Here is a 27,641-nt window from a genome sequence, read left to right as displayed (position 1 = left end):
GACATTTAAGCAGTTCAGTGGCAACGATTTTTCCTTTGCTAGAAATTGTGAAGAAGTTACTTTGGGGATACATTTCTGTAGGTATAAAAAACTTTGCTTCTTACATGGGCTGCTGAACTGTTTGCTTTCTCTTAAGATAGTTTCATGATATTTGTGATGATTTTCTCTTAATAAGAAAATTCTGTTAAAATTTTTGTAGTTTGCTCCTACTTGCCTGTTTGGTCAGTAGTTAGTAATCTGCTTTGAAGGAGAGTTGTCTTGTCTCTACTGAATAGCTGATGTTCTGTTTTCCCAGAATTGGTGATGCTGGGTATATACTTTGGAGACACTTTGTAGCTGTGAGTAAGAAAGTGTCTGCATTACAGACAGCAACTTGTCACAGGGTGCACATAATCAATTGAGTTTTTTCTTTGCCTTGCTGCGTTTTTAAGTATGAGGTTGATGTTTGAGGTGCCTTGTTGTTGCACAGATTCTTTATAAATGGAAGTGAGCAAGTTTCTTTTCTGTGTATTAATTCATCAGGACATGGAGTTTGTATTTCAGAGTGGATTTCTTAACAGAACTATAAGGTTATTTTTTAAAATGTGTATATTATTTGTTTTTTAGTCAAATTGTCAAATGGCTCAGTGAAGTTAATTTAAAATTGTGTGTGGTGAAAAACAAATTATGCAAAGAGCCTTGGGGAAAAAAATATGAATCATAGTCTATATAAGCATTTAAGAACCATTTAGGGGGATGGTAGTGGATCCTGTGATCCAGCCTGGCCTTGAACACTTCCAGCAATGTGGCATCCACAACTCTGGGCAACCTGTTTGAGTGCTTCACCACCTTCACAGTAAAGATTTTCTTCCTAGCCCCTCTTCCAAACCTACCTTCTTCCAGCTTAAAGCTATTTGCCCTTGTCCTGTCTCTACATGCCCTCTCCAGCTTTTTTCTAAGTCCCCTTTTTGTACTGGAAGGTGCTCTAAGGTCTCCCCAGAGCCTTCTCTGGGCTGAACAGCCCCAGCTCTCTCAGCCTGTCTTTATGGAAGAGTGGCTCTGGCCCTGTGGTCCTTTTCCTGATCTGCTCTGGACCCACTCCAGCAGGTCCGTATCTTTCTTGTGCTGGGCACCCCAGGGCTGGACGCAGTACAGTGGGTAGGATGTCACCAGAGCAGAGCAGAGGAACAGAATCCCTTCGTTTGTTCTGCTGCCCACACAGCTCTGAATGCAGCCCAGGACACGTTTGGCTTTCTGGGCTGTGAGTGCACATTGCCCAGTCATATTGTGCTTCTTGTCCCCCAGCACCCTCAAGTCCTTCTATTGTGCTTCTTGTCCCCCAGAACCCTCAAGTCCTTCTCCTCAAAGCTGCTCTCATTCCATCCTTCACCTGGCCTGTACTTGTGTTTGGTGTTGCTCTGACCCATATGTAGTACCTTGTACTGGGTCTTGAACTTCAGGTTCCTCTGAGTTTACGTAAACATGGAAAATGGGGAAATAGGAGAATGAAGCTTGTCATTCAACCAGTGTTTCCCCCCACTCCTGCCACCTTAATGTGGAACTCTTCCTCCCATTGGATCCTTGACTCAATCAGTCAGATGGAATTGGATTGTCATTCAGTATTCTATCTGTGGAATTCTTTCTGTAAATGCATGCATGATATCAGTCTAAATACTGAATAGAATTATTCTGCTGTTAATAAACCTGATAGGTTCTTTAGGTTCTTTTCATTCTCATCCTCTATGTTACCCAAACATTAATCAAAAAGCTTGTGTTGTCTTTGTGTTATTGATGAAGAGCTGAGACACAGAGGCTGTAAGCTTCAAACCTACCTCCTGTCATAACTTTTCAGTGGATTTTTGTTAGATATTCAGGTGTTACACCGTTTTGTTGGCTTAAGTTGCTGTTGTACCTCCTCACTCTTTCTCAGTTTTCTCTCAATACCCAGAAGAATGAGAGGAGGACAAAAAGGTTAATCTGAAAAAGTCTGGTGTGTTGTCCAGCAATGTTTTTGAACAAGACACAGAATTAAGTTTGGGAAGTTCTCTATAGCTGCCTTATAAGTCAGAGATTTCCCTTTGATTTCTGAAGTTGTTTCTTTCCTTATAAAACATCATTAAACTTGTGACAAAAAAGGTATGGACAATTTTTGTTCCTGGTGCCTCAGTTGATTACTGTTTACCCAAGAGACTTAGTTTGATGGAAATGAAATTACAGTGGAAACCAGATTACTCTGAAAATTCCAATTAGATAGGAGAAAAAGGACAAATTGAGCCTTTCACAAATACAGAGAGCATGTTCTGTCTTTCATGCAGACACAAAATTTTGTTAAATGAAAACTCATGAAAAAGTCATAAGATGTTGACTTCCACAGTGGATGTAGCTGTTGTACTCAGCTACTCATGCTCTGTCATCTCTTGTTCCATTTTTTTTTACCTGAGTTTCCAGATAATTGTACTGCTTGAATTGTAGAGTTTTGCTTACAGTTTCATAACTGGCCTTTTTTTTTTCATCAGAAGTAAAATTTTTGCCACCTTCTGTTTTACAACTTCTGTGTTACCTTATATACCTTCATCATTAAGTTGTCTGCTTGTAGTGGGATTATTCAAAGTACTACTGACAAATAATTTTCCTGACTCATTGTGATCTACTGAGTATTCCGCTGGCTTTATCATAATTTCCAGGACGCTTTGTTGCCTCCACCTTCTCAGACTTCTTGCAGTTGGCATTACTTGCTGTGGCTGCTTAATATTTCTTTCATGACTGAACTTGTGCTGTTGGTGGACTGACATTCCTGGCATTTATCATCTACTAGGCAGCTTTCTCTGTGTGTGTTTTCCTGTGATATCCACTATGCTTGGGAAGAATTGTGGTCTTTATGACTTTTCTGTGTTGTAAAGACTCATTCGTGCTGTTAATGTACATGAACCTTGGTTACATATTAGTTAAATATGTGCTAATTGTAATGATTTGTATTCTGTTTCCTTCCCTTTCCCTCCTCTTCTAGGGTGTAATTTCATGAGAAGTTTGCAGTGATGCTGAAAGAGTTGGTTCCATTCATGGTTATGTGTTCTTCCTGTTTCTCCTGCCATTGTTAGTGTTCATATGGCATATGATGCAGCTGAAAACTAAAATAATTTTATTCCTATCCTCCAGTTACCTTTCAGCCATATTGGCTTCTGGGTCAGGCTGGTGATGTGATGATGCAAGGGCTAATTCCAAAGTGATGAAAAAGTGGTTAGCATGGAAGCCAGCAGGATTGCCCTCCTTTTCTTGTCACAGTGGAGACTTCCCTGGTTTCAAACAGACTGAGAGGCTTTACACTGAGCTAAGGCTTGTCCACGTGCAGAAATACAGAGACTTGTTTTCTAAAATTTATCAGAATATAATACTTGCACTGGGGGATGAGATTGCTGTTTGACACTGAGATTCCAACAGTAGAAGCAGAATAGATCCATGCGCACGCTGTGGTGGCAAAACCATCTTATGAGAGTTCTGCCACTCTGATTCGTGCTGGTTTAAGCACTGTCCTTAAGAACAGGTCCAATGTTCCTATTGTCTCTCCTGGCCTGTTGGTGGCTCAGCTCAGAAATGGGGTCTTTGTAGGCTGTTTTGTGACTGAAGGGGAGGGCTCTTTAGCAAGGGGGTTTGGCAGTTTATTATTTCAGTGCAGGGAGAACAGCAGCAGTGTGTGTTGTGGATTTTTTTATTTTGTGTGTGGTGAGTTGTGGTTTTTTTGAATGACTTTCTGGTTTTCAGATAGCTGCAACAGAATTCTTAAACCCTTAGGATGTGATAATAGTTGATTGTTTTCTCCTGCATTTTTCAGTAAAGAGGGTTATAACATGCTTTTTAATGGGCTTTATGGATACAGGAATGCTGTGTTTCTGGGACAGTGGTGTCACTTCTTGGGTCTGTGGTGGGGAGTGAACATAGTAGAAATAATTCTCCTATTTCCAGCCCTGCTTTGTTCTTAGTGTATTTTCTAGGGGCTTCTTGTTTCTTTCCAACCTCCTCTGCTATTTATCTTTTTGCGCTTATATCAAACTACAGCCTTCGTTGTGTTGGCAGAAGGAACATGAAGACAGAAGACAAAACTGCTGTTCTGTTGCCACTTCTTACTTCCCTGTAGTGAGGCCAAGACTTTTAAGGGGAGTTGTTATACAAGTTCTCTGGAGCAGATAGTTTTCAGGGATTTCTGGAGCATTCAGTCTGCCTAGGAAGATGGGCTCGTATGAGTTTGGTTGGAATTAAGGCATTTAATATTAAAAGACATGAGCTATCATCTTGTGACACCTCTAGGGAGCTTGTGCAAGCTTGATTTTTCAGGCTAAGTATCTTCTGACTGAAATGGTTGTGAGGCAGCAGAAAATGTCAAAATGTTTACTTGCAGTTATCTGGCATGGAACAGTACAAAAATCGCCAGGCTGTGTAGGCAGTTGGTAGGTTGAAACTAGTTGGAAGTTTGGCTAAGTTTCTTAAACAGTTGTGAAGAAGCTTATTGAAAGACAAATTTTAATGCTGGTGTCACTTTCTTCTGTATTAGAGATATTTGAATTACACTTGACAATGATGATGGTAGAGTTTGGGTTCTTATGCTCAGTTTGTTCTGATTAAACATTACATGAAAAGCAGAGTTTAAAAAAAAGTGAAATTAAAGCTAGTACAGTAACAGGAATGCTTAGATATTTGAATCTATAGCATTTAAAAATATCTAGGTATTTTGCCAAGTTATTTTTGTCAAGATTCAAAAATGTAATCTGCTTCCAGTTTAATACCTGTGTTAGGTGCTGTATCATGCTTTAATTATTTACAGTTAACCAAACAGTAAGTTGTGCTGATTTTATACTTCGTGTGAAGATTTTCATAATGTGTTGAAAATGTCATAGAATATTAGACATAAAGACTACTACTAATTAATTAATCCTTTTTTAGTAGTGTTTAACATAGTTTAGAGAAGCCATTAAGTTTTCCATAGGGTACATGAAGAGAGCCAGAGGGGCTGAGCCCGATTTTTGCAGGCCAGTTTTAAACTCCTCTTTTCTACCAGAATCTTTACAGTCCAGTTGCAGTATTGGCATCGGCTGCTGCACACTGTGGTGACACATCAGGTGCTGTGCGTTAGCAGGGTTTACAAAATAGTGCACAAGTAATATGTAAAAATAACATTGTAGTAATATTTCTAATTTACTGGCTGAATGACTTTAGCCAACATTTCAAATATTTATAGTCCTGAGTTTTGCAAAGCCTTATTTGCAGTATATATACTATAAATAAGGCCACATTTTAAAGCTGCAAATGGGACAAATCTGCAAGATGCCATTATTGTTCCCTTCAGATATTTGAGAAAGAATGAAGGTAACAAAAGCCATTTGGGACTTACCAGTGGCCTGGTAAAATGCATGAATCTTACCAGAAATTACAGAATCTACCATGTGTTTATGTATCTCAGGAAGAAACCAAGGCCAGGGATGGCACTGAACATGAGCGAGGATTTGGACCTCAGTATGGTTTGGCACCGTATTCCAAGAATGGAATGTTGAAGGGTTATTTCCTTTTTTTACTCTGTTACATAGGAAGAACTGGAGTTGTGAACAGTATTAACTGGCTCTAGTGCTTCAGAGGGATTGTCATGATTTAAACTTTTCTAACTAACATTTTTAGATTTTTGTCTGCAGTTAGTATTATCTATAATCCTGAGGCAGTTGGACTAGATGATCATTGGAAGTCCCATGCAGATGAACAAAATAATTCTAAATATTCCTGTAATTGGAGGAGGAAGTAGATATCATTTTAGGTTTATCAATCCTGCCTATGAACTTGTGTTTAAAAAAAATCTGAGTTTTCTTTGTGAGCCCTGCAGCAAAACAAGAAAACAACATCTAAGGAAGTTTCAGATGTTTACATTCTGTTTATCCTCTGCTAGAGCTAGGGTACAAAAGTTCTTAACAGTTATGAAGGGTTTGAGCCCCACTTGTTAGAAGAAGTGAGATATTCTGTGGATGTCTTTTGGAATTTAAAGCACCCATGTTCTTCTCTAGTTAACAGTAGGACGTGACTTAGAGAGACCTTACAGAAAAAAATCAATAAAACCTTCCTGCATAAATTGCAGAGCTGAAGTTTGGGATGTGTACTATCAGTGGCTTTACCACTACCCTCACAATATTTGATACAAACTCCAATGTTTTTACTAAGGTAAAGGTTCAAGCAGTTGATGATGAAAGAAGAAAGGAGCCTTGAACACTGCCAGTGTTGGGCATCCACAACCTTCCTGGGCAGTGTGTTCCAGTGTCTCACAATCTTCAAGCTAAAAAATTTCTTCCTAATATTTAACCTAAGTTTCCCCTCTTTCAGTTCGTGCCCATTACTCCTTTTCCTTTCACTACCATTCCTGATAAAGAGTTGCTCTCCAATTTCCCTGTAGACCCACTTCAAATACCCCTGTGAGTCTCCACTCAACCTTCTCTTCTCCAGGCTGACCAGTCCCAACTCTCCCAGCCTGTCTTTGGGAGATACTCCACTACTCTTACCAACTTTGTGGCCTCCTCTGGACTTGCTCCAATGTCCTTATATTGAGGACACCAGAACTATACACAGTACTCCCAAGTGGGGTCTCACTGGAGAAGAGTAGAGGAGGAGGATCAAAATGTGCTAGAGACTATCTGAATTTCTGTACTGCATTGTAACACACTTGTCTGATTAAATTTACAGGAAAAACATAGAGTTAAAAAAAAATTTAACCTTTACAGAGTGAAGCCAGAATTATTAACATGATTTTAACAAACAGGAACACATTTCTAGCCAAACCCTTCACCTAGCAATTCACAGTTGCATACTGTTTATGTATGACAAATTATATACATAAAACTATAAAATTACTAATAAATCTTGCACATGGCACCCAAACAAATGGGGTGACAAACAGTGAGAACGCATTGCAGAGTAATGTGAGTTATCTGGTAAGCTTGGCACAATGAAATGTGCACTAAAGCAGCCAAGTGTCAGGTCATTTACCTAGGAAAAAAGCACATACAGAAAACTTCGTATGAATTGGTGAACATGACAAAAAAAGCACAGTTATTTTACAAAAGCATCTGCCTGTGAAAACCACAATTGTATGTTTGTAGCAAGAATAAATCTTAGCACTGTCTTTTTCATAGAAACATATCATTTTGGTCACAAAACTGATAAGAAATTTCTGAAAAAAGTAAGTAGTAGCCAAAAAGTTCTTCCTCCACATCAATTTGCTGCTCCAGTGAGATGAGAGTGTAGTGGGATGAATCAAGTATCTGAACCCATAACAGGAGAGACCATCCATTGCCAAGGTAGCCTGGCTGTTCTGGGGTTTGCAACTATTTGTCTACTCCCTTCGAGTTAGGGAATAAAAATGTTCTTTTAAGATTGCTGTTTCTATTATCTCTGACTTTTGGACTTCTCAAAGAAAAAGAACTGAGAAATCAGTACACAAACTGTACTTTTAACTGGCACTTTCCTTTCAAAAAAATCAGAACTGCCGATCAGGCAAACAAACAAAATAGGCAAAAGCAGGAGAACATATCTTTTCCTCCGGTTTTTGAGAAGAGGTACAGCATTTCCTACACATGACATGGTATCTCCTCCTTGGTTCTGAAGCCCCAAATTATAAATACAGTAAGGCATTATTTTGAGCTAGGAGCTTTTAATCTGTGGACTTCAGGAACAGAACCAATACATCTAAAATGTGTGTTTTGCAGGTCTTCTAGCTTGTGATGCAAGAAAACATTTGACCGCTTGAATTAGCCCATAGGGCTAAGAAAAGCAGCTGATAGCACTACCACCTATATATAGATACACTTTCAATTAAAAGCAATGTGCATACAGAGAAACCATCTTTAAATGTAACTCCTAAAGCACAAATGATAAAGAGTAACATACTCAGTAAAAGTGTTCTTTGTACCAAGTGAAAAGGGAGGATGCGGAATGCATTCCCAGAACATTGGGACTGTTTTATGCTTAAGTGTATTGGACAGCGAACTTTGCTTTACAGCTTGCAGAGGTGTAGCTGTCACATCCATTTTTGAATTGGATGAATCTAGGACCAAACTATGGATTTAATAATCAAAAGTAAGAGACCAAGGGCATTTAATCAGTCTTCAGTGCAAACTTTAGACATACTATTTTCTTGAAGTAGTGATAGATATAATGATACAATAACAATTACTCCAGAGATGATGGATTACCAGCTGCGAATGTATTCCTTGTCTTTGCCTGAACTGTTCTTTCTACAGCTGTCCAAAAAGAACTGGATTTGCAGTTGGACCTGAAGTATCAACTCAATCCTAAATGGCTCTATTGCCAAGACCATTTTTTTCTTGTGGGAGGACAGCTTTGTGCATAAATAAACCATAGCATAATTGGAAAAAAATACAGCAGTGTGAATCGTGTCTGACTGAAACAAATTATATACTGAAGTTCTTTAATATTTTTTGTTTTAGTTTTGAAGATGTTTCTTCTTGTATCTTGTTCTGTTAATACAAGGTAAAAGGAAGTCTTATCCACTTCTTTGCATGTTCATTGGGAATTCAAGAAAAGGGCTTTATAATAAGCGAAAGTTATGGTTCAAAACATTTAAGCATTTTAAAATAGATTTTTGCATTTAGTAGTTTGAAGTAACTTTGCTTTTCTTAGGTTCCAGTGTGTGCATTTACCAGTGCTTTTTATGTTTACTGGATTCTGTTCTTGAAAAGTCTGTTTTTTTTTACTGTCACAACTAAAATTTTCATCTCCCACCATAAAACCCTATATTATTAAGCTACTTACCAGTGCCGTGAATGTAGTTTCTTCATTGCTGGGAAATGTTTAGACCAGTAAAATATTATTATTATTATTATTATTATTGTTATTATTATTATTATTATTATTATTGTTATTATTATTATTATTATTATTATTAAAAATAAAATAATTTCAGGGACTGTACATTTATGTCCCTCTTCCTTCTGTCACTGAGATATACTGAATATCTTTGAGAGTGTATTTTGATACCAGTTGAACCAGTATAACTCCCAGTGAAAGCTCCTGAGAGTGAAGGAGTGGTTGTACAGGATGAGAGGCCCAGTCACGCTCAGCACTTTGATGAAGCCTGGGATGTGCATCTGTGGAAAAGCAGGACAGCAGGGCCACAGCTCCTGAGGGGAACTCAGTTAATTGTCTTATCATTTGGTAGGCTTTTGTATAAGGCATTGACTGGGTGCCATATATTTGGATTCACCTCTGTTTACTGTCACATGAGCAAAACACTTCTTCAGAACAGGAACTGAAACTGCTTTTTGCTTCTGGTAGCCAGAACTAAGTGTATGACCTAAAGGCCTGTCCTTTCATTACATTATTTGCAAAAAAGCATCATGTGCTGTAAGTAACCAGGGGTGCACTGTCTGACTGTTATATGTCCCAAGAATTATTGGCAGGTGAATGTCTTTTGGAGAAGGACACTTGCTGCTGCTCTCCAGTTCCCTTTCAGGGCTTGGCCTTCAGCAATTACTGCTTTGAAGCAAGACAGTCCTTTGATGTAAACGGTTTTCTTTTTTCTTTAAGTCTTTTGAGAAGTTACTCCACGTGGAAGCAGCTCTCCTCTGAAGACGCACTGACAGGCTTGGGGCTGTTCAGCCTGGAGAAGGCTCTGGGGAGACTGTTGAACCCCTCCTAGTATTGAGAGGGGACTTAAAGCAAAGGCATGTGGTGACAGGACAGAGAGAATGGCTTTAAACTGAGAGTAGGTTCAGAGTAGATGTTAGGAAGAAATAATTTCCTGTAGTGAAGCACTGGCACAGGTTGCCCAGAGTTGTGGATGCACCATCCCTGGAAGTGTTCAAGGCTAGGTTGGATCAAGGGAACAGCCTGGTCTAGTGGAAGGTGTCCTATCCATGGCAGGGGGCTGGAACTGGATGATTAATGAAGTCCTTTCCAACCAAAACCATTCTGTGATGATATGAAACAAGTTAATATGTTTTGAGTATGTCAGCTCTGTTGCCTTGATGTGCAGATCAAGATCCCGTTGTCAGCCTTGACTTGAATACAGTTTGTTTTGATGAGAAATTCTTGGGCTTCAAGTTCAGAAGTTCACTTTCTCTGCTCTTACTACTTGCTTAAACTCATGTGAGTGCTGCATGTAGGAGCATCTTGTACAAGGTGAAGTTGGATACTGTTAAGTAGATGTATCTTAGCTGAGCTTAGTCCCAACACCAAGTTTTGAAATTAAAAAGAAAAGAGTCCTGAAAGAACTGAAGTATGTTTCATTTTATTTTGCATGAATTTGAGGACAAATAGAATTATATGTTTACATGGATGTTCTCAGTGTTCCAGAAACGTATGCTGCCAATTGACTTAATTTCAGATGTGGAACCATCACCAAAAAAGGTTACTTGAAGTGACCTATTTTTCAATGAGAATAGTTTTAGTTTGTAACCGTTAAGTTACTCAAATTTTGTCTTGTACTGTACCATTAAGACATTTATTGCTTTGAACTAATGTTGGAACATGATACCAAGTCTCTTATACACTCCTTTAGGAGGAATTTAAAGGTTTGTTTTTTTGGTTTTTTTTTTTGTAATATATGCCATTTGAGATAACATTTTCTGATTGCTGCTTATCAGGTATTTTTTAAATGTTGAAAGTTAGATACTTCTTGCTCTACTGAATAGTAGCTTAATGAAAGGTTTTGCATTAATCATTGAATGCATTTCACTTTCAGTGCATGTCAGTGTTAATGAGTGAAAAGCTGTGACCTCCAGTTCTCTATTCTGATTATGTAAATAATTTCCTTCTTCCTGAAAGATACAAGGCACAGGGAGGAAAGAAAATGGAAAATGTGTGGGGGTGTGTATATATTGTAACTACTGAATTAGGTTAGTGTTACAGATTTGGGGGAGGTGTTTCTGGTTGAGAAGTCGTTCTGGTTGAAATAAAGGAATAGGGTAGAAGTCTAGAATTTTTAAACTAGAATCACATCATAATCGTTGTGATGAGTCAGTACTTATTAAGGTTTTAAGAAGGCAGTTCCTAGAATCCTGTATGAAAAAAATCAGTGATACCTATCAACCCCAAGTTTGTATCGGTGCTGTTAAGCCTTTTTGCAGTACTTGTGATGAAGCACGTCTGTGAGCTCCTGTTTCATGGGAACATTATTCTGTAAATAAATTGCTGTTTGGTTGTTAGAAAGCTCTGTTGTTACATATTGAGCAGACTCTTGCTCTGGGATTCATTGTTACCACATGGCAAAGTAGATTTTTGTGACGTATGTCCTCACTTGTGTATAACCAGAATACTTAAGTTAAAGGAAAAATAGGCCTGTCCTCCTAGATAGGGCTTAGGGTAATGTTCATGAAAATACAATGTATTTTGAGGTCTGCCTCTGTCATCTGGCACCTTGCATTTGCTTTTTTCTGAGACTGTATTAGAAGTATCTAATTCAGGGAAAAGGGCTGTATGTATAGGGGTATTTCATTTACTTTTGTAGAGACTTTGTGAAACTCAAATGAAGGCCATTCTGGAAGTCAGATGTGTTAGAAAATTGTTCCTTATCATTGCATGCCAAGATGCTATCTTTGTGTTTGCTGTAACATGTTATCCTGTAACATCGTATTGTGTACATATTTGCTTCTTACCTACTTACTACTTATCCAGGAACCCACATCTGATTTTTTTCCCCTGGCTTTTGAAAAGGTGCTTGATTTCTCCCCAAAACAAAATTAACCTACTCTGCTGTGTAGGCATGAAGATTGCAGACTGTGGAAGCTGAGGTGAGGTTCAGGTGTGCAGCTGTACTGGATGGCTGAGCCTGGAAGCAGAGGCCCCTCCTGGAGGACAGTGCCGTCCCTGGTGTCCTCTGTGTGGGCAGCAGGGGCTCCTGGAATGCTGCTTGCACTGGGTGGTGCCTTCTGAATGGGGGCCATACGGCGTCAAAAAATCTATAGTTGTCTCTTTCTGTAGTCTTTCTTTTTCAGTAGTCTTTCAGGCTACTGAAATTCCAAGGAGTTAGGTGGAGCAAAAACTGGCTTTCACTTATGATTTAGTGGTGGATCAGGGTGACATTAGGAGATGGGAAAAGCATGTCAAATGGGAATTATCTCAGTTGGCATCAAAAGCAAGTGTCAGTGGAATTCACTTGACTCAGTCTTCATAGCCTCACACACTGCTTGATTAGCAGTGGAGGAGTGAGTTTGTCACTTTAACAGGGTTCTGCCTTCATCTGGACCCTGTGTTAAAACATCCATTCAAAGCTTTGGGTAGAGGTGGTAATTTTTAACGTGGCTTGTACCTGGGCAACCCCGGGTATGTGGACAGACTGGGGAATGCGGCAGTACTGCAGAAAGGGACATGGGAGTCCTGGTCAATGGAGAGTTGAATGTGGGTCAGCAGTGCCCTGGCAGCCAGGAGGGACATCCCTGTCCTGAGGGGCATCAGGTCTAGCATCGCCAGCCGGGCAAGGGAGGGGATTGTCCGGCTCTGTTCTGTGGCAACCTCGCCCTACGTTGGTGCACAACAATATAAGAAAGATGTTGTTAGAGAATGTCCAAAGGAGGGACATGAGGGTGGTGAAGGGCTTTGAGGGGAAGCTGTCTGAGGAGCAGCTGAGGGCACTTGGTCTGTTCAGCCTGAAGGAGGCTGAGGGAAGACCTTACTGCAGTTACAGCTTCCTCGTGTGGGGAAGAGGAGCAGCAGGCACTGATCTCTGCTCTGTGGTGACAGTGACAGGACCCGAGGGAACAGCCTGAAGTTGTGTCAGGAGAGTTTTAGGTTGGATGTTAGAAAAAGGTTCTTTCCCCAGAGGGTGGTTGGGCGCTGAACAGGCTCCCCAGGGCAGTGGTCACAGCACCAGCCTGACAGAGCTCAAGAAAAATTTGGTCAATATTCTTGGGCACATGGTGTGACTCCTGGGGATGGTTCTGTACTGGCCCAGGAGTTGGACTTGATGATCCTTGTGGGGGACTTTGCAGCTTGCATATTCTGTTGATTCTGGGATAGTATGCTGAGTCTGAAATCAGAAATAGTAGAAATAAGATGAATATAAAAACTAACATAGAGTATCCAGTAGAATTCAGCTGGATACAGGCAGTTTGAATTTTTCTATTTGGCTGTCTGTACACTTAAAACCAATATGTCACTGCATCAGTTTACATTTGTTTATAAATTATCAAATTAATTATAAATAAGTATAAAGGCTATTCTTGAGCTGAGCAAAACTGCCTTTGTGTGTTGTAACTAAAAAATTGAAATTGAGTAGTCTGAATTAAAGAAGTGATGGGAATTCAAAGTTTCATGGTTAATTAGTTCTAGAGAGATTAAAGCAGTGGTGTTTAAATGCAGTTTGATGCTTTCTCTATAACATAAATGGTAAATGAGTGGCTGAAAACAGGACTAATAAACCACTGCCTTCTAATACAGTTTAAATTGCATGAATTGGATTATGATTGTATTAATGAAAGTATGTTTGTACATTCTGTAATTAAAAGGAAGATACCTTTAAAAGGATATCCCTGGAACTGAGAACATGCAGATACTACAAGAAACAGTCAGATGATTTATTGGAGATGGAAAGTTTTTAGTTAGCTGCAGCATAACTTGAAGTTACTATTGTTTGTCTTGAGGACATCACACAAATGTGGAGGGAGAAGTGATGAACTCACTTAGGAAGTTGGCCTTGCCTAATGTACATGACTAAGACAAGTGAAATTCTGTGGAAGCCCTGAGATACACTTTCCTGGGAATGTAATTCAAGTAATATACATGGAGAATCATTATTAGACTCTTAAGCAAACAATCCCTAAATTAGAGGAAGAAAAACATAGATTAGTCCCTCATGTAAATGTTTTGTATTTACCTGCATCTACAGTATTCATAGTATTTTTCTTGAATTTTGTTTCATTCTATGAATATCATTTTGAATAAATTGGCTATTTCAGTAGTAGCTTTCTTGTATTTCCTCATTAAGTTGTGCTACTTGCCTTCAGCAGAATGGAATTTACAAGAATGCTTTGCCCACATCCTTCAGCTAATTGCAGAGGCAAAATCTGAGGGTAAATTCACACTCATGTCAGTCAGTCTTACAGGAGAGCTGCAGTTTGTCCTGGTTCCTTGGCTGGCATTAGGGCGAGTACTGTGTGGCCTTGTAGTGCACCACTTCAGATAATTAAAGAAACTAAAAAATGATCAGTCTTTGTACATTTGGTGGGGTTTTGTTGTTGTTTCTTTTTGTACTCTGAACCAGCTCACTTCATGGTAATTCAGCCCAAAGCATTAGAATAAGGAAGAGATGAAATCAAGCAGCTTGTCCTTGGCATCAGCCATTGTGGAGCTGCTGCTGCTGGTGGACACTTCTGCCTGCACGTTAAGCCAGCCTGGACCAGGATTGCTGCTGAAATGAGCTGGTTTTTTACCCTTTTCCTGCTTCTTTGCTACCTTGATCCATGTGCCAGCACAAGTTTTTTATGTGGCTGTTGTGTGACCCAGCCCTGTTAAGGAAGAATGGTTGTGATTAAAGGAGGTTTGTTGTGGTGGTTGGCTTAGGGCTGCAGAAGGGTGCAGTGTGAATTGGCAGCAGTTGGATTTCACTGGTTTATGTGAGTACCTCGAAACTTCCATCAGGTAGCGCAGGGGAACCAACTGCATTGAACTGCAGTAGACTGCAGTGAGTGTATATGTATATATATGTGACAGGAAACTTACTCCTGCTGGTACGTTCTACTTGGTGATCTTTATAAACATTAGTAGAAAACAACTAAGTACTCAGGAGGGCATTTAAAAAAAATGGATTAAATACCAAATATATTAATTTTAAAAATTGCATTTCAAAAATCAGTTTCTTCCTAATGAAAGTTTTGAGTTGGTAATGCATTTGTTCTGGGCTTAGTAGGCTTACTAAGCCTTATGAATATGAATTATGAAAGCTAGAGATGGATTACAATGGAGTGTTTTGAAGCAATACAATTTTATTCAAAATTGAACATTATTCTAGTGACATTATTAGCGATCTCTAAGTTTGTTGATGCTGTTAATATTGGAGACTGGGCAGAGGAATTAGAGTGTATTCAGTCAATTTTTATTGTATATGTAATGCCTTGCAAATTCATACAATATAAGAAAAGATTTTAAAATGTCTTGGAGGAAGATAACAGCATTGAAACTTAACTTGAGATGAGACATCATAATAAAACACTTAGGAATATGCATAGTGTTACAACAGAAATTTCACTCCAGTTGTTAACTTGTGGTTTTGGTGATTGGATCAGGAACTCAGCACTGCCAAATGCATCTTGCTGGAAGCTCATACAACTCTTTGTATCACCTTACTTGGCTTTTTAACTTTGTGAGAACTGCTTTTGTTTTATGTGGTGCTTGGAAGTCTGAGTTGCTCTGGGAAATTACATTTCAGCTTCCGTGGTTATACAATGCCTTATGGTATAAAGTGGAATCACTGTTATAACTTAATGCAGCTCTTTTTCTCTGTATATAACACACTGAAGTTGAAACACAATGAATATGGAACTATTGGTATACCATTACAAGTTCAACAAATCTGATGTCACGATTTTCCTCATATAATCCGCTAAACCACTTGGTGGGGATGTGATGGGCTTTGTAGTGGAACTGAAAGGGCAGTGGACCCAGGCTTTCATAGGCACGTGCTGGACAAGGGGAGTACAGGTCAAATTCCCTGGGTGAATACTGATCTGCTAAGAGGAGTTTGGCTGCAGCGTCTCTTACTAGTCTCAGCTGAGGTAGAATCAGTCTCTTAACTCCCTCTGACATCTGCAGTTAGACAGTGTCAGGAGGAGAGTATTGGAAAAGATTACAAATTTGGCTTTTCAGGCTCTTAATCAGGTCATTTCTACATAGACCTTGAGCAGCACCATGAATTCAGATGGAGAATCTACTGTAGGAATTCAGGCACAGAAGAGGCAGAGTGAACAGCTGCACACATTTACTCTGAACACAGAGTAAACAGCCACACATTTGGAGTGTGTGTCAATTTCTCAAGGTATAAAGGTGATTATAAATGTAATTTTTACTTATAACATCAAAATAATGTTAAATATTTTAAATGTTACTTTGTCAGTTGTATTCAATGAAAAGAAATACTAAGTCTAAACTAGAAGATTCTCTGTAGCAATGTATCAGTTTCTGTAATGTTCTTTTCCAGATGTGGATTGTGTTTCCATGCATGTGTTAATACAGGATATTGTCTTTTTTTTTTCCCCTCCAGGTTATGCAATGGTCTCTGCAAGATGGCATGTTCTTGAGTTGGAGCTTTTTAAGGCAAGCATATGCTGGTACTTCAACTTTACTAAGTGGACTATAATTTCTTCTCTCACATCAACTACATAAGCAGACAAAATTGCAAAGATCTGCCCTGTGTCGAGTATGACAGCCACGACTCGTGGCTCTCCTGTAGGAGGGAATGATAGCCAGGGCCAGGCTCCTGATGGACAGTCCCAGCCTCCCCTCCAGCAGAATCAGGTATGGTATTAACAGTCAATTTATCTAAAAATAAAGGAATTTGTTCTTTAGAAATAGTGTTTCTGAATTAATTGAATCTGTATATTTCTGGAGATCTCATAGTTAAGTTAGACATTTTTGTGTGTGTGTTTGGAAGTACAGCAATATTTTGAGGGATGAAGGTAGTGGTATTGGCAAAATAAATATGGTTAGAGAGCATGGCATTGCAAAAAACGCTTCCTTTCCAGGCAGTGACATAATTCTTTCAAGCATACCTGTTTTGGATAAGAAGCCTTGGATTAGTATCAGAAGCTTCCTCAGAACCTCATTGTAGAACCATTGTAGAACACAGATGGGTAAAACCACACTATATCTGTGAGTTTGGTTTCTGCTCAGTTCTGCAGAAGCACTTTCTGGGTAAAGCAGCTTAATCTGGTATCACCCCTTCGAGAGCAGCTGCATCCGGGTCTCTGTTCATTGTACTTGACTTCCTGAACGGCTTCTCATGTTCCTTGCTCTCAGAAGAAAAGTAAAAGCTTTCATATATTGCATCACAGTGTAGCGGGTTTTTTTTGTTGGGGAAAAAAAAATACCAGAGAAGATGCTTTTAAACAATATCATGTAAAGCCAAAACCATGTAAGAGAAGAGCCACTCTTTGTTATTTAATTCAGTATGAAGATGGTATTTTTTGAGCACCATAAGATTTAGTGATTGCTCCTTCCTGAGAGTGAATTGTATTTTGATATGTGTGGTAGGTTGGCCCTGAACTGCCAACTGTCAGTCTCCACTGTCGCTGACTCCCTCTGCCTCAGTGGGATGGGAAAAAGTGAGAAACTGTTTGGGCTGAGATAAATGCAGTTTAATAAATGAAGGGGTAGGGGGAAACAAGTGATGCAAGTGCCATCACTCACTACCAGCTGATGGATGCCCAACCAGTCCACAAGCAACAGCTGCCTTGGGAAAAAAACCCCTTTGTTTCATTGCCAAGTGTGATGCTCTGTGGCATGGAGTGTCTTTCGGGTTATTTCAGGTCAGCTCTCCGGCTGTGTCCTCTCCCAGCCTCTTGCCCTGCTAGCTGCTTGGGCAAAGTGAGAATCACTGGGTGGGTAAGGTCCAAAGAGACAACTGGTGACAATCTGATCCAGGCTCCCTGTTTATGCAGGGCTCCCTAGACCACCGTACTAGGGATTGTGACCAGACAATATATCCACAGAAGGAGACTCCACAAGCTCTCAAGGCAATCCATTCCAGTGTTTAGTCAGCCTCACTGTTAAGTTCTTCCTCATGTTCAGGTGGAACTTCTGTGCTTCAGTTTTTGCCTGTTGCCTCTTATCCTATTGCTGGGCATCACTGGGCAGAGCCTGGTCCATTGTCTGACACCTTTTATGCAGATATTTATGAATCCTCTAAGCCATCTCCGGGTTAAATAGGCCCAGTCCCCTCAGCCTTTCCTCACTGAGATGCTCCAGTCCCTCCATCATCTTAGCTGGTCTTGCTGGACGTGCTCCAGGAGCTCCATATTTCTGCTGTACTTCCAAGCCCCAAACTGGACACTCCCAATGATCCTCACCAGGGCTCAGCAGAGTGGCCCGATCACATCCCTGACCTGCTGGCAGTGCTCTTCCTAGTGCACCCCAGGATTCCATTGGTCTTCTTGGCCACAGGGACACGGTGCTGGCTCAGGGACAGCTCACTGTCCACCAGGACCCCCAGGTCCTTCTCCCCTGGCTTCCCAGCAGGTCAGTCCCAGCCTGTCCTGGTGCCTGGGGCTGTTCTTCCCCAGTGCAGGACCCTGCCTTTGCCTTTGCTGGATTTCAGGAGGTTCTCTGCCCATCTCTCCACCCTGTTGAGGTTGTTCCTGAGGGCTGCAGGGCTCTCTGGGGTATTGGCCCCTTGTCCCAGCCTTGTGTTACCAGAGAACTTGAGGAGGCATCTGCCCTCACCCGGGTCATTGATGAATAAGTGAAACAGTCCTGGGCCAAGTATTGAACCTTGGGGGCCACCACTGGTGACAGGCCTCCAACTGGACCGTGTGTCACTGATTACCAACCTTTGGGATCTGCCAGTTCTCAATCCATCTCACTGCTCACCCTGTCCTTGCTTCTTGAGTTTGTGAATGCGGATGCTGTGAGAGACAGGGTCAGAGCCTTGCTGAAGTCGAGGCAGACAGCATCCCATGTTCTCCCCTCATCCCTCCAGGTAGTTGTTTCATTGCAGCAAGCAGTCAGGGTGGTGAAGCATGATTTACCTTTAGTGAATTTGTGCTGACCTCTCCTGATCCTGACCCTTCTTGTCTTCCACATGGATAAAGATGGCCTCCAGAGTGAACACTTCTGTCACCTTTCCAGGGGTTGAAGGGGGGCTGACTGGCCAGTAGTTCCCCAGGTCCTCCATCTTGCCCTTACTGAAGACTGGGGTGACATTTGCTTTCTTTCAGCCCTCAGGCACCTCTTCTGCCTCTCACTATGGTTTCCAGCAGTTCTCTCAGCACTTGTAGGTGCATCCAATCAGGGCCCATGGACCTGTGGTTATGAAGTTTAATTACATGGTCTCTACCCAGTCTTCTCAACCAAAGGAAACCTCCTTCCTCTAGACCTCCTCCCTGGTCTCCTGGCTGAGGCAGCAACAGGACTACATTTTTCAATGTTTTTTTTTTTTTTGGTTGTGATGTATTTGAAGAAGCCCTTGTTGTTATGCTTGACATCCTTAGCCAGGTTTAATTCCAAGTGAGCCTTGGCTTTCCTCATTGCATTTCTTCGTACTCTGACAACATCCCAGGTGGCCTTTCTTGTTCCCATCTCATGGTATCTCTTGCCTATGTCTGAGTTTTCACGGGGGTTATCAAAGAGAAAAACAGGCCTTGAATGTGTGCCAGCACTGTTCAACAACAGACAAAACACTGGTGTGTTACCAGTGCTGTTTTGGTCGCAAATCAAAAACCCAGCACCCTACAGGCTGCTGTGAAGAAAATAACACTCCCTGCTAACCAGATGTGGTACAGCAGGTGAAAAATGGTCTTGAGGTTTTGTCTTCCTAAGTCTTGCTCTTATTGTCAGTTCATACTGTTTCTGTGTATGAATAATAAGTGACATCCGCAAAAAGCATTGTGCTTTGCATGGCCCGTCAAAGTGGATGTAACAATCATATTCTTCAAGGTTGATTAGTAGATGGTTACAGTAGTGAGTCACTCATTTTTAGCAAACTCTTTAAGAAAGCATTTTTCATTATTGTTTTCTTCTGCACTTGTGTTGAAAATTATCTCTCTACTTAAAGCAATCAACTTTTCTGGTCGAGATTTGTGAAAACTGGAGCTTCAGTGTATTTATTTCACCTTCTGGAAAAAAGATCTGCTGAAAGTAGAAACTGTTACCAAAAAAACCCCACTTTCCTCACTGGTAAAGATTTTGATTTTTAAACAGCCAACATAGAAAAAATATATAGCACATTTTATGCACTGTTTTTTCTTAATAAATCTGAAATAAAATTATTTTATATTGATATGTACTTGAGATGATTCCTTGGAATATATTATGACAGAAAACTGCCAAAACATGTGAACACAAGTGCAGGTAGTACTTAAAGTATTTTTCATCCTAATTTTAGACTTCTTCACCTGATTCTTCCAATGAGAACTCCCCAGCTACCCCGCCTGATGAGCAGGGCCAAGCTGATGCTCCACCCCAGCTTGAAGATGAGGAGCCTGCATTTCCACACACAGACCTGGCAAAGTTGGATGACATGATCAACAGGTATTTTCATGCTTTTTTGACAAGGTGTAGATGCTCTGTGCAAACTTCTTGATAGTGGAATCAGAATTTTTGTATCTTTGTTTCACTGGATTTCTTGAAATGTCTTTTTTGTTTGGTTAAAGTTGTTAAGAGAAAGAAGCTTAAAGCAGAATGTGTTTTTGTTTGGGTTGGTTGGTGTAATATTTGTCAGTGAATTTACAAATCTATGTCCTGAGCCTATATTTAAAAGCATTACAATGGGGCAAGAATTCTTGGTTTTTCAGAAACACAATTGAAATTGGGTTTGTTTGTTTTTGAATATAGGCCTCGATGGGTTGTTCCTGTATTGCCGAAAGGAGAATTAGAAGTTCTTCTAGAAGCTGCTATTGACCTAAGTAAAAAAGGTAACTGAAAGACATTTGATTATTGGTGGACTGATGTGCAAAGTTTTTTTTTCTTCTTTTGAATCCCTGGTGAAGGATTAAAAATTGTTAATAATTTCTGTTACAACCCTGGTGTTGAGGATTGTGTCAGAGGGCTATGCAAAATCTTCACAGATGAAAACTGTAAAAAAGCCATTAATGTAGTTAGAAATAGGTGTCTTAGCACGAGTAGGGAAGTTGAATAAGCTCAGAGATGTAAAAATCCTATCATTCCTGTCATACCTGTTTTCTGTATTCACTTTGATATCAGACCTAGTGGGTTTGGTCTCTGTAGCAGATGCTGAAACTCAAAGAATTCTAGTTGGTTTTTATTTTTTAATAAGTTTCTAGCCTAGCTTGCAAATGTCTTGCCATAAATTTTTGTTCAGATTTGGCACACATATACTTTTAAGAATATCAGAGAAAAGTTAGCATTTTAAACAGCATGGCTTAGACTAATAGTTCTACCAGTGCTTGCTGGTGTCTGACTTGGGAGTAAGAGAGTTCCATGTCAGGACAGTGTATGTGTTTGTTAAATTGTACTGGTCAGATTGACAGGTTTGCCATGTGTTCTGGAAAATTCTGTTCTCCTGGGAAGTTGCTTGTATTTGAGTAATAACAAGAGTCACAGTAAAATTAATTTTTTAGGGTATCTACACTTACCAGCTCTTTGTGTTTCAAATATAGCACCATACAAAGTGCCTCCTCTTTCTTCTGCATAGGTGCTGACCCAGGACAACTTCATTTCCATGTTAATAAATGTTATTCTTAAGCAGCTTTAAGATTAAAAAGCTGATTGTGGTCATGATATTCTGGGTTGTCTTGATTGTTAAGTCTTTTCTGCTTTGGAGCACTGTGTGGAGAAACAAAAATTAGGGTGCATCCTTTTGATCCCGCACAGGATAATGACATATTGTTGCCAGCTATGATTTATCAGCTGTAGTTGTGCTTGGAATTGGTGACTTTGTGTGTAGCTGGGTCTGGCAGGGATCCTTAAGCAAGTGTAGGATGTTCAAGGGATCACATCTGTTCTGAAAGAAAAAAAAATGCCAGCTTTTCGAGAGAAAGTGCAGCCACCTTTGTGTCTGCGTTGTTGGAACAGTGCAGTAAAAAGAAATTTTCTGCTTGTGATTTGTGAGAGAGGAGATGTATGTTCTGCCAGCTGCTAAGTCTTCTTTAAAAGGAAAAGCAACTCAAAACCTAAAAGCTGTCAATGCAGTGAAATAATAAGAGCAGAATGAGATCTCTAGCTACTTCTGACATCAATCTACTTCCCCAAAGCACCAGGCTTAGTTGAAAGTTCCCCTAAAGAAAAACTTATTGAAGCTGTGAAAAACAGTGGAAATGTATTCATATGTTTTTGCACTTTGATTTTTATTAAGTTGTTGGTTGCAATTCTAAAAAGTACTTCTGTGTTGCTACTTAATTATGTTTTCTCTTGCCCTCTAGATGAATTTCTGTGTGTATGCAGGTATTATTGGATAAGGAGAAAACAAGGAAAGCTCTTAGAAGAAGTTGTTTACTGTGTTATCTTTACAGCTACCTCCTAGATTCTTGGAGGGGTTTTTGTTACTTGAAGTTACATGATGGCTAACATGGTTCCTTTTAAATAACTTCCAGTTCCCAAGGAATATGATAGGGTGTAACTTGGTGTAACTGATGCTGTTGTGGTAGCTCAGAGCTTGGCAGACACTCTTTGAGAGTGGGGTATATATAGAGAAGCAATATGGTTCTGTTGTTTATATTTCTTAGTAGATTAAGCTGCTCCATTATCTCAGTAACATCTAGAATTGGACTCTGTGCTACATGTCTATGGGAATTTTTCATATTCTGACAAGATCTGTTTCCAAAAGGAGGAACTGAAAGGGCCTGTTGAAAAATAACCAGCTTTTGAATTACATAAACTCTGTGTTTTATTTAAATTGTTAAGCAACAAAACCAGAAAGAACCCGCTACATGTTTTTTATCAAGCACTATTTTCTTGTTAGGGCTCTTAAATAGCTTTTATTCCAAACACGGCCAATGGCCATCAGCATTCTGGAGTGACTGCAGGGTAGCTATTTGTGACCCTGGCTATAAAATAAGAGTGATATTCACATCATCTTTAAATCTTTTCAGGAACTACAATTGTAAGGGACATAACAGAACTAACTGAAAGTAGATATAGGAATGAACTCAGTATTACCACCTTCAAGTGAAAGGACCAAATTTGACAGAGTAGTGTGAATCCTGTTAGACTTGCATTATTCCTGGCAGATGCACCCATTTATGGAAAATTCTCTTTTAATGTGTAGGCATTGATCTATTATTCTCTGTTAAACAATGACCCATGAAACTATCAACAGATAGTCTGGAGTTACTTGCTAACAGAAGAAAACCTATTTGAAAAATAGCATGTAATAGCTAGACTGATGTTTATCTTCACAATAAATCTGGAATACTTACGAAGTATTTTCAGTAACAAGATTGGCTCCAGAAATAAATGTCATAGTGAATTGGATACTATAAATTTAAAAGATTTAAAAAATGGTTTACTTTAGGGTTTTGATTTCTATGGGCAAGAATATTCTTTCTTTCACACTCTTTTTTTCAAAAGGATTTTATTGCTCCTAACATTTACACTCGTTTCTCTAACATGCTGCCAGAACTTTCCAATGTGACACACGCAAGCATAATGCAAAGCAACTTCTGGAATTTATAACTTACTTAAACTGAAATGAGATTTCACTACACAATAAAAACCTTCAGACTTGATCCCAAATCTGTGTTTTTGATGAATTGCATGAAATGGGAAAGAGAGAGAGGCCCTAGTGATAAAAAAATTAAACTGTGTGTGCATGGGCACATGTGCATCCACAAGTTAGGCCAGCCAAGTAATGGGAGTTGTTTCCAGCACCCTCTAAAGACCATCTCTGTCTCTCAAGATGATTCATCTGCATTTCTGTGGGACCACTTCTGAGTTGCTTACTGAAGCTGTATCTTCTGCATTCCCTTGCAATGGTTATTTTTACCCCTCTTCACTCGCTGGTTTTGCTTTTAGCAAGTAGATAAGGGAGAACATAAAGAAGAATGGAAGATAAAGATAGTACTTACTATTATTTTTGCTAGTATATCTATTCAAGTATGTTGTAAATGTGGGGAAAAAGAACAGGCCAGATCACATGTTTATAAAGAACAATTTAAAAGTTATGTGAAGGAGTGTAATTTTTTTGAGGTGGCTTTACTAGAACATTAATCCATCAAGTTTTTATCCATTTAAGCTTATGTAAGTTTGTTTTCATGCATGACTTGTTTAAAATCAATTCTGAAACTTTAAACACCAAACCTTTGAAGTCCAAATGTTGTGATATAACCCCAGCCAGCAACTAAGCACCGCACAGCCTCACTAAGCACCTCTCCCTCACTGCCCCTCCGTGGGATGTGGGAGAGAATCAGAAAGGCAAAAGTTAAAAAATTCAAGAGTTGGTATAAAGACAGTTTAACAGGTAAAACAAAAGCCTTGTGTGCCAGCAGAGCAAACCCAGGAATTCATGCATCACTTCCCATGGTTGGGCAGGTGTTCAGTCATCCCCAGGACAGCAGGGCTCTGTCATGTGTAACAATGACTTGGGGAGACAAACAACATCAGTTCAAACATTTCCTCCTTCCTTCTTCCTCAGCTCTGTAGGCTAGTCACAATACCATATGGTCTGGGATATCCCTGTGGTCCTTTAGGCTCAGCTGTCCTAACTGTATCCCCTCTCAAATCCTTGTGCACTTCCAGCTTACTTCCTGGCAGGGTGGTATGAGAAGTGGGAAAACCTCAGATTTGAAAGCGCTGCTCAGCAGTAAAGAAAACATCTTTGTGTTATCAACACTGTTTCCAGCCCAAATCAAAACACAGCCCTGTATGAGCTACTGAGAAGAACTTACCAACACTGGCACACCAAAGCTCTGCTTTCAGCATTTAAAATGTTGATGTAACACCTAGTTAAATTCCATGTCTAATAGTTTGTTCTTTCTCATTTTAAATAGGCCTTGATGTCAAAAGTGAAGCATGCCAGCGATTTTTTCGGGATGGGTTAACAATATCCTTCACAAAAATCCTTACAGACGAGGCAGTGAGCGGCTGGAAGTTTGAGATTCATGTGAGTTTTTAAAGTTTTGTGTCTGAAGAGCATGATAATTTAAATCAGGAAAGAGACTGCCTTTGTGATTAGGAGGAGACTCTGAAAACTGGACCTAATCTTTGAAACTCAGTAGCAACTTGTGAGAAAACTTGTATGCATGGATCTGGATAGGCAGTGGTGACTCATCTTTCTGTCAGTGTTTCACTTTATTGCCTCCAGTGTTTTGGAAGGAAATAAAACATGAGATGATTTGGGGAGGACTGAACCATGTATGTTCCGAGTTTATAGTTCATATTCATTGCATGGTCCCCTGCCACATTCTTACTTGTTCTTTTTTTAATTAACAGAGATGTATTATTAACAACACTCATCGACTAGTGGAACTCTGTGTGGCCAAGCTGTCTCAAGATTGGTTTCCCCTTCTTGAACTTCTTGCCATGGCCTTAAATCCTCACTGCAAATTCCATCTATACAATGGTACTCGTCCCTCAGAAACAGTTCCTGCAGGAGTCCAGCTCGCTGAAGATGAACTTTATGCCCGTCCTCCTGACCCACGATCACCAAAGGTATGAGAGCCTTTCCAGACCTGTGTATTTTATTCTGTGATGTGTTACCTAATGATACAGCAGCTGTAGGCAAATGTTTTAGAGTGGGGGGAGCAAAAGCCCTTTTTGTTCTCTCTATCACTAAAGTGTTCTGCTGCTTATGACTCCTGATTTAATGTATATTTCCCCTTCTGACTCTTCCTGTCTTTGGTGTGCAATCAAACTGTGTTAGGTCTTTCTGTGGTAAGCTGGCACAACCCTGCTGGAATGCCATTCCTACTCTGTTAATTTGCTTGCTTGCATTTACCATTTATTGCCTTCACACTTAACATGAAATTTTGTAGATGACACATTTGGAGGAGGAGATTATGTGATAAAGTAGGAATTTTGTCTCCTTTACAGTTTCCAGTGGTGGAAGAAATGTTTTTATTGGACATGAGATACTACTGTCAGTGTGTTTTTTTCAGTGGCTTTTAGTTTTGTTTTGTTTTGGGTGGATGTTGAAGGTTTGGGTTTTTTGTTTGTTTGGGGTTTTTGTTGTTTGTTTTTGTAGTTGTGGTTTCTGGGGGTTTTGTTTTTGTTGTTTTATTTTTTTAACTGGAAGTGAAGATTAGCAATCCATCCTGGTTCATGAGTCTGAAGTTTTCAGAATTGATCTCCAGATGGCATCGATAATATATCTATATCTAATTGTTTTGGGTTTTTTTTAGTTTTTTTTTGTGGGGGGTTGTTTGTTTTTGGTGGGGTTTTTTTGTTTGGGATTTTTGTTTTTGTTTGGTTTTTTTTTGTTTGTTGTTTTGGGGTTTTTTTTGGGGGGGGGGGGGTTCCTTTAGTGGAACTGCTGACTATTGACTTGTAAGAGCCAAGGATAAAAAGCTCCAGTGTCCTTGGACTTCCCGTGCATTGCTAGCTGTGTTTAGAAGAATATTACTTTGCATTCTTAATATTTTTATATGTGGCATTATTACATCCAGAGCAAAGAAAAAATGCCAGAACTGTCAGACTTTCTGTAGTAATTTAACAGCCAAAGCTGGACCTAAATTATAGTCAATTTTTTTCCTGTATATTTAATAAATTTCTTTGAGTAGCTCATAGACAGCATCTTTTCTGTCATCATGTCAAAGAGCAGATCTTGGTGCCTGTTTCTGAGCATTTCCTTTAAACTGGATATGTAAACTGTTGTGTAAAGCACAACTGTTTTTAAAAATTGTTTTAAAGCAAATTTTGTTATTAACAATTGAAAGTATTTCTAAATGGTACTTTATAAATATCAGAAAATAACTTTGTTTTATTACAGGGTTGGCTAGTAGATCTTATCAACAAGTTTGGCACATTAAATGGATTTCAGATCTTGCATGATCGGTTCATGAGTGGATCAGCATTGAATGTTCAGATCATTGCAGCTCTCATCAAGTAAGTTTTTTTCAAAATAATCATTTATGCATTTACAAAAGTTGGACTCAGTATAAAATACTGTGTTAGCAGAAAGCTTAGACTTCTATTGAAGCACTTCCTTTCACTCCATCTCTTTATCTCATTGTGTCTACCTTCACCATTTCTTCTAAGAAATTCTTCCTTCACCATGTGCTTCTAAGTAGATATGAGTTTCTTTAATTAATTGCACCTTATTATCATAAGTAATAAAATAAATAATAAAAAAATCATACCGATTATCACACTTTCCTTTTTTTCCTTGTTTTTTAGGCCATTTGGACAATGTTTTGAATTTTTAACATTACATACAGTGAAGAAATACTTCCTTCCAATTATAGAAATGGTTCCACAGTTTTTAGAAAATTTAACAGATGATGAACTGAAAAAAGAAGCAAAGAATGAAGCCAAAAATGATGCTCTGTCAATGATAATCAAATCTCTAAAGAACTTAGCTTCAAGAGTTCCAGGACAAGAAGAAACTGTAAAAAATTTAGAAATATTTAGGTTAAAAATGATTCTTAGGTAAGGTGCTACTCCTAATATAATATGCCATTGGTGACATTTTTTTCCACACTTCTTACATTAAATTTTTCTCACAGGTTGTTACAAATTTCCTCTTTCAATGGTAAAATGAATGCACTAAATGAAGTTAACAAAGTAATATCCAGTGTGTCATACTACACTCATCGACATGGTAATCCTGAAGAGGAGGAGTGGCTCACAGCTGAAAGAATGGCAGTAAGTGCTCCTTTTCAGTGAAGTTCATTGCACAGATTTTGTTTCTCCTTTGTGCTTCAGCTGTAGAAGTAGCTATACACTGTGGCTCCAGCACACACTGTTTATTTTAATATACAGTGTTAGAAACATTAGGTATCATGTGATGGTAATAAAGCACTTTAATAGTAGCCCTTCTGTGAAAGAATGCTGTATTTGTGTCAAAGCTCCTGTTG

General features: G+C 39.4%; 1 protein-coding gene across 3 annotated transcripts in view; it reads left to right on the top strand.

Annotated features, from left to right (window-relative positions):
- USP9X (ubiquitin specific peptidase 9 X-linked) overlaps positions 1-27,641 on the top strand; it is a 97,050-nt gene that overhangs the window by 7,742 nt on the left and 61,667 nt on the right. For all 3 annotated transcript variants that reach the window (XM_014255667.2, XM_014255665.2, XM_005526491.3), the window contains exons 2-9: positions 16,220-16,473; positions 20,057-20,202; positions 20,506-20,585; positions 24,618-24,730; positions 25,060-25,278; positions 26,555-26,670; positions 26,962-27,213; positions 27,291-27,429. In XM_014255667.2, coding sequence (XP_014111142.1) covers positions 16,378-16,473; positions 20,057-20,202; positions 20,506-20,585; positions 24,618-24,730; positions 25,060-25,278; positions 26,555-26,670; positions 26,962-27,213; positions 27,291-27,429 — 1,161 coding nt within the window. In that variant the 5' untranslated portion in view covers positions 16,220-16,377. The remainder of the gene's footprint in view (positions 1-16,219; positions 16,474-20,056; positions 20,203-20,505; positions 20,586-24,617; positions 24,731-25,059; positions 25,279-26,554; positions 26,671-26,961; positions 27,214-27,290; positions 27,430-27,641) is intronic.

The sequence above is a fragment of the Pseudopodoces humilis genome, chromosome 2, assembly GCF_049639895.1.
Source record: "Pseudopodoces humilis isolate 2021_Gansu_Grassland_sample_001 chromosome 2, ASM4963989v1, whole genome shotgun sequence".
In the NCBI taxonomy this organism is placed as follows: Eukaryota; Metazoa; Chordata; class Aves; order Passeriformes; family Paridae; genus Pseudopodoces; species Pseudopodoces humilis.
This window is presented reverse-complemented; position numbering and strand designations above follow the sequence as displayed.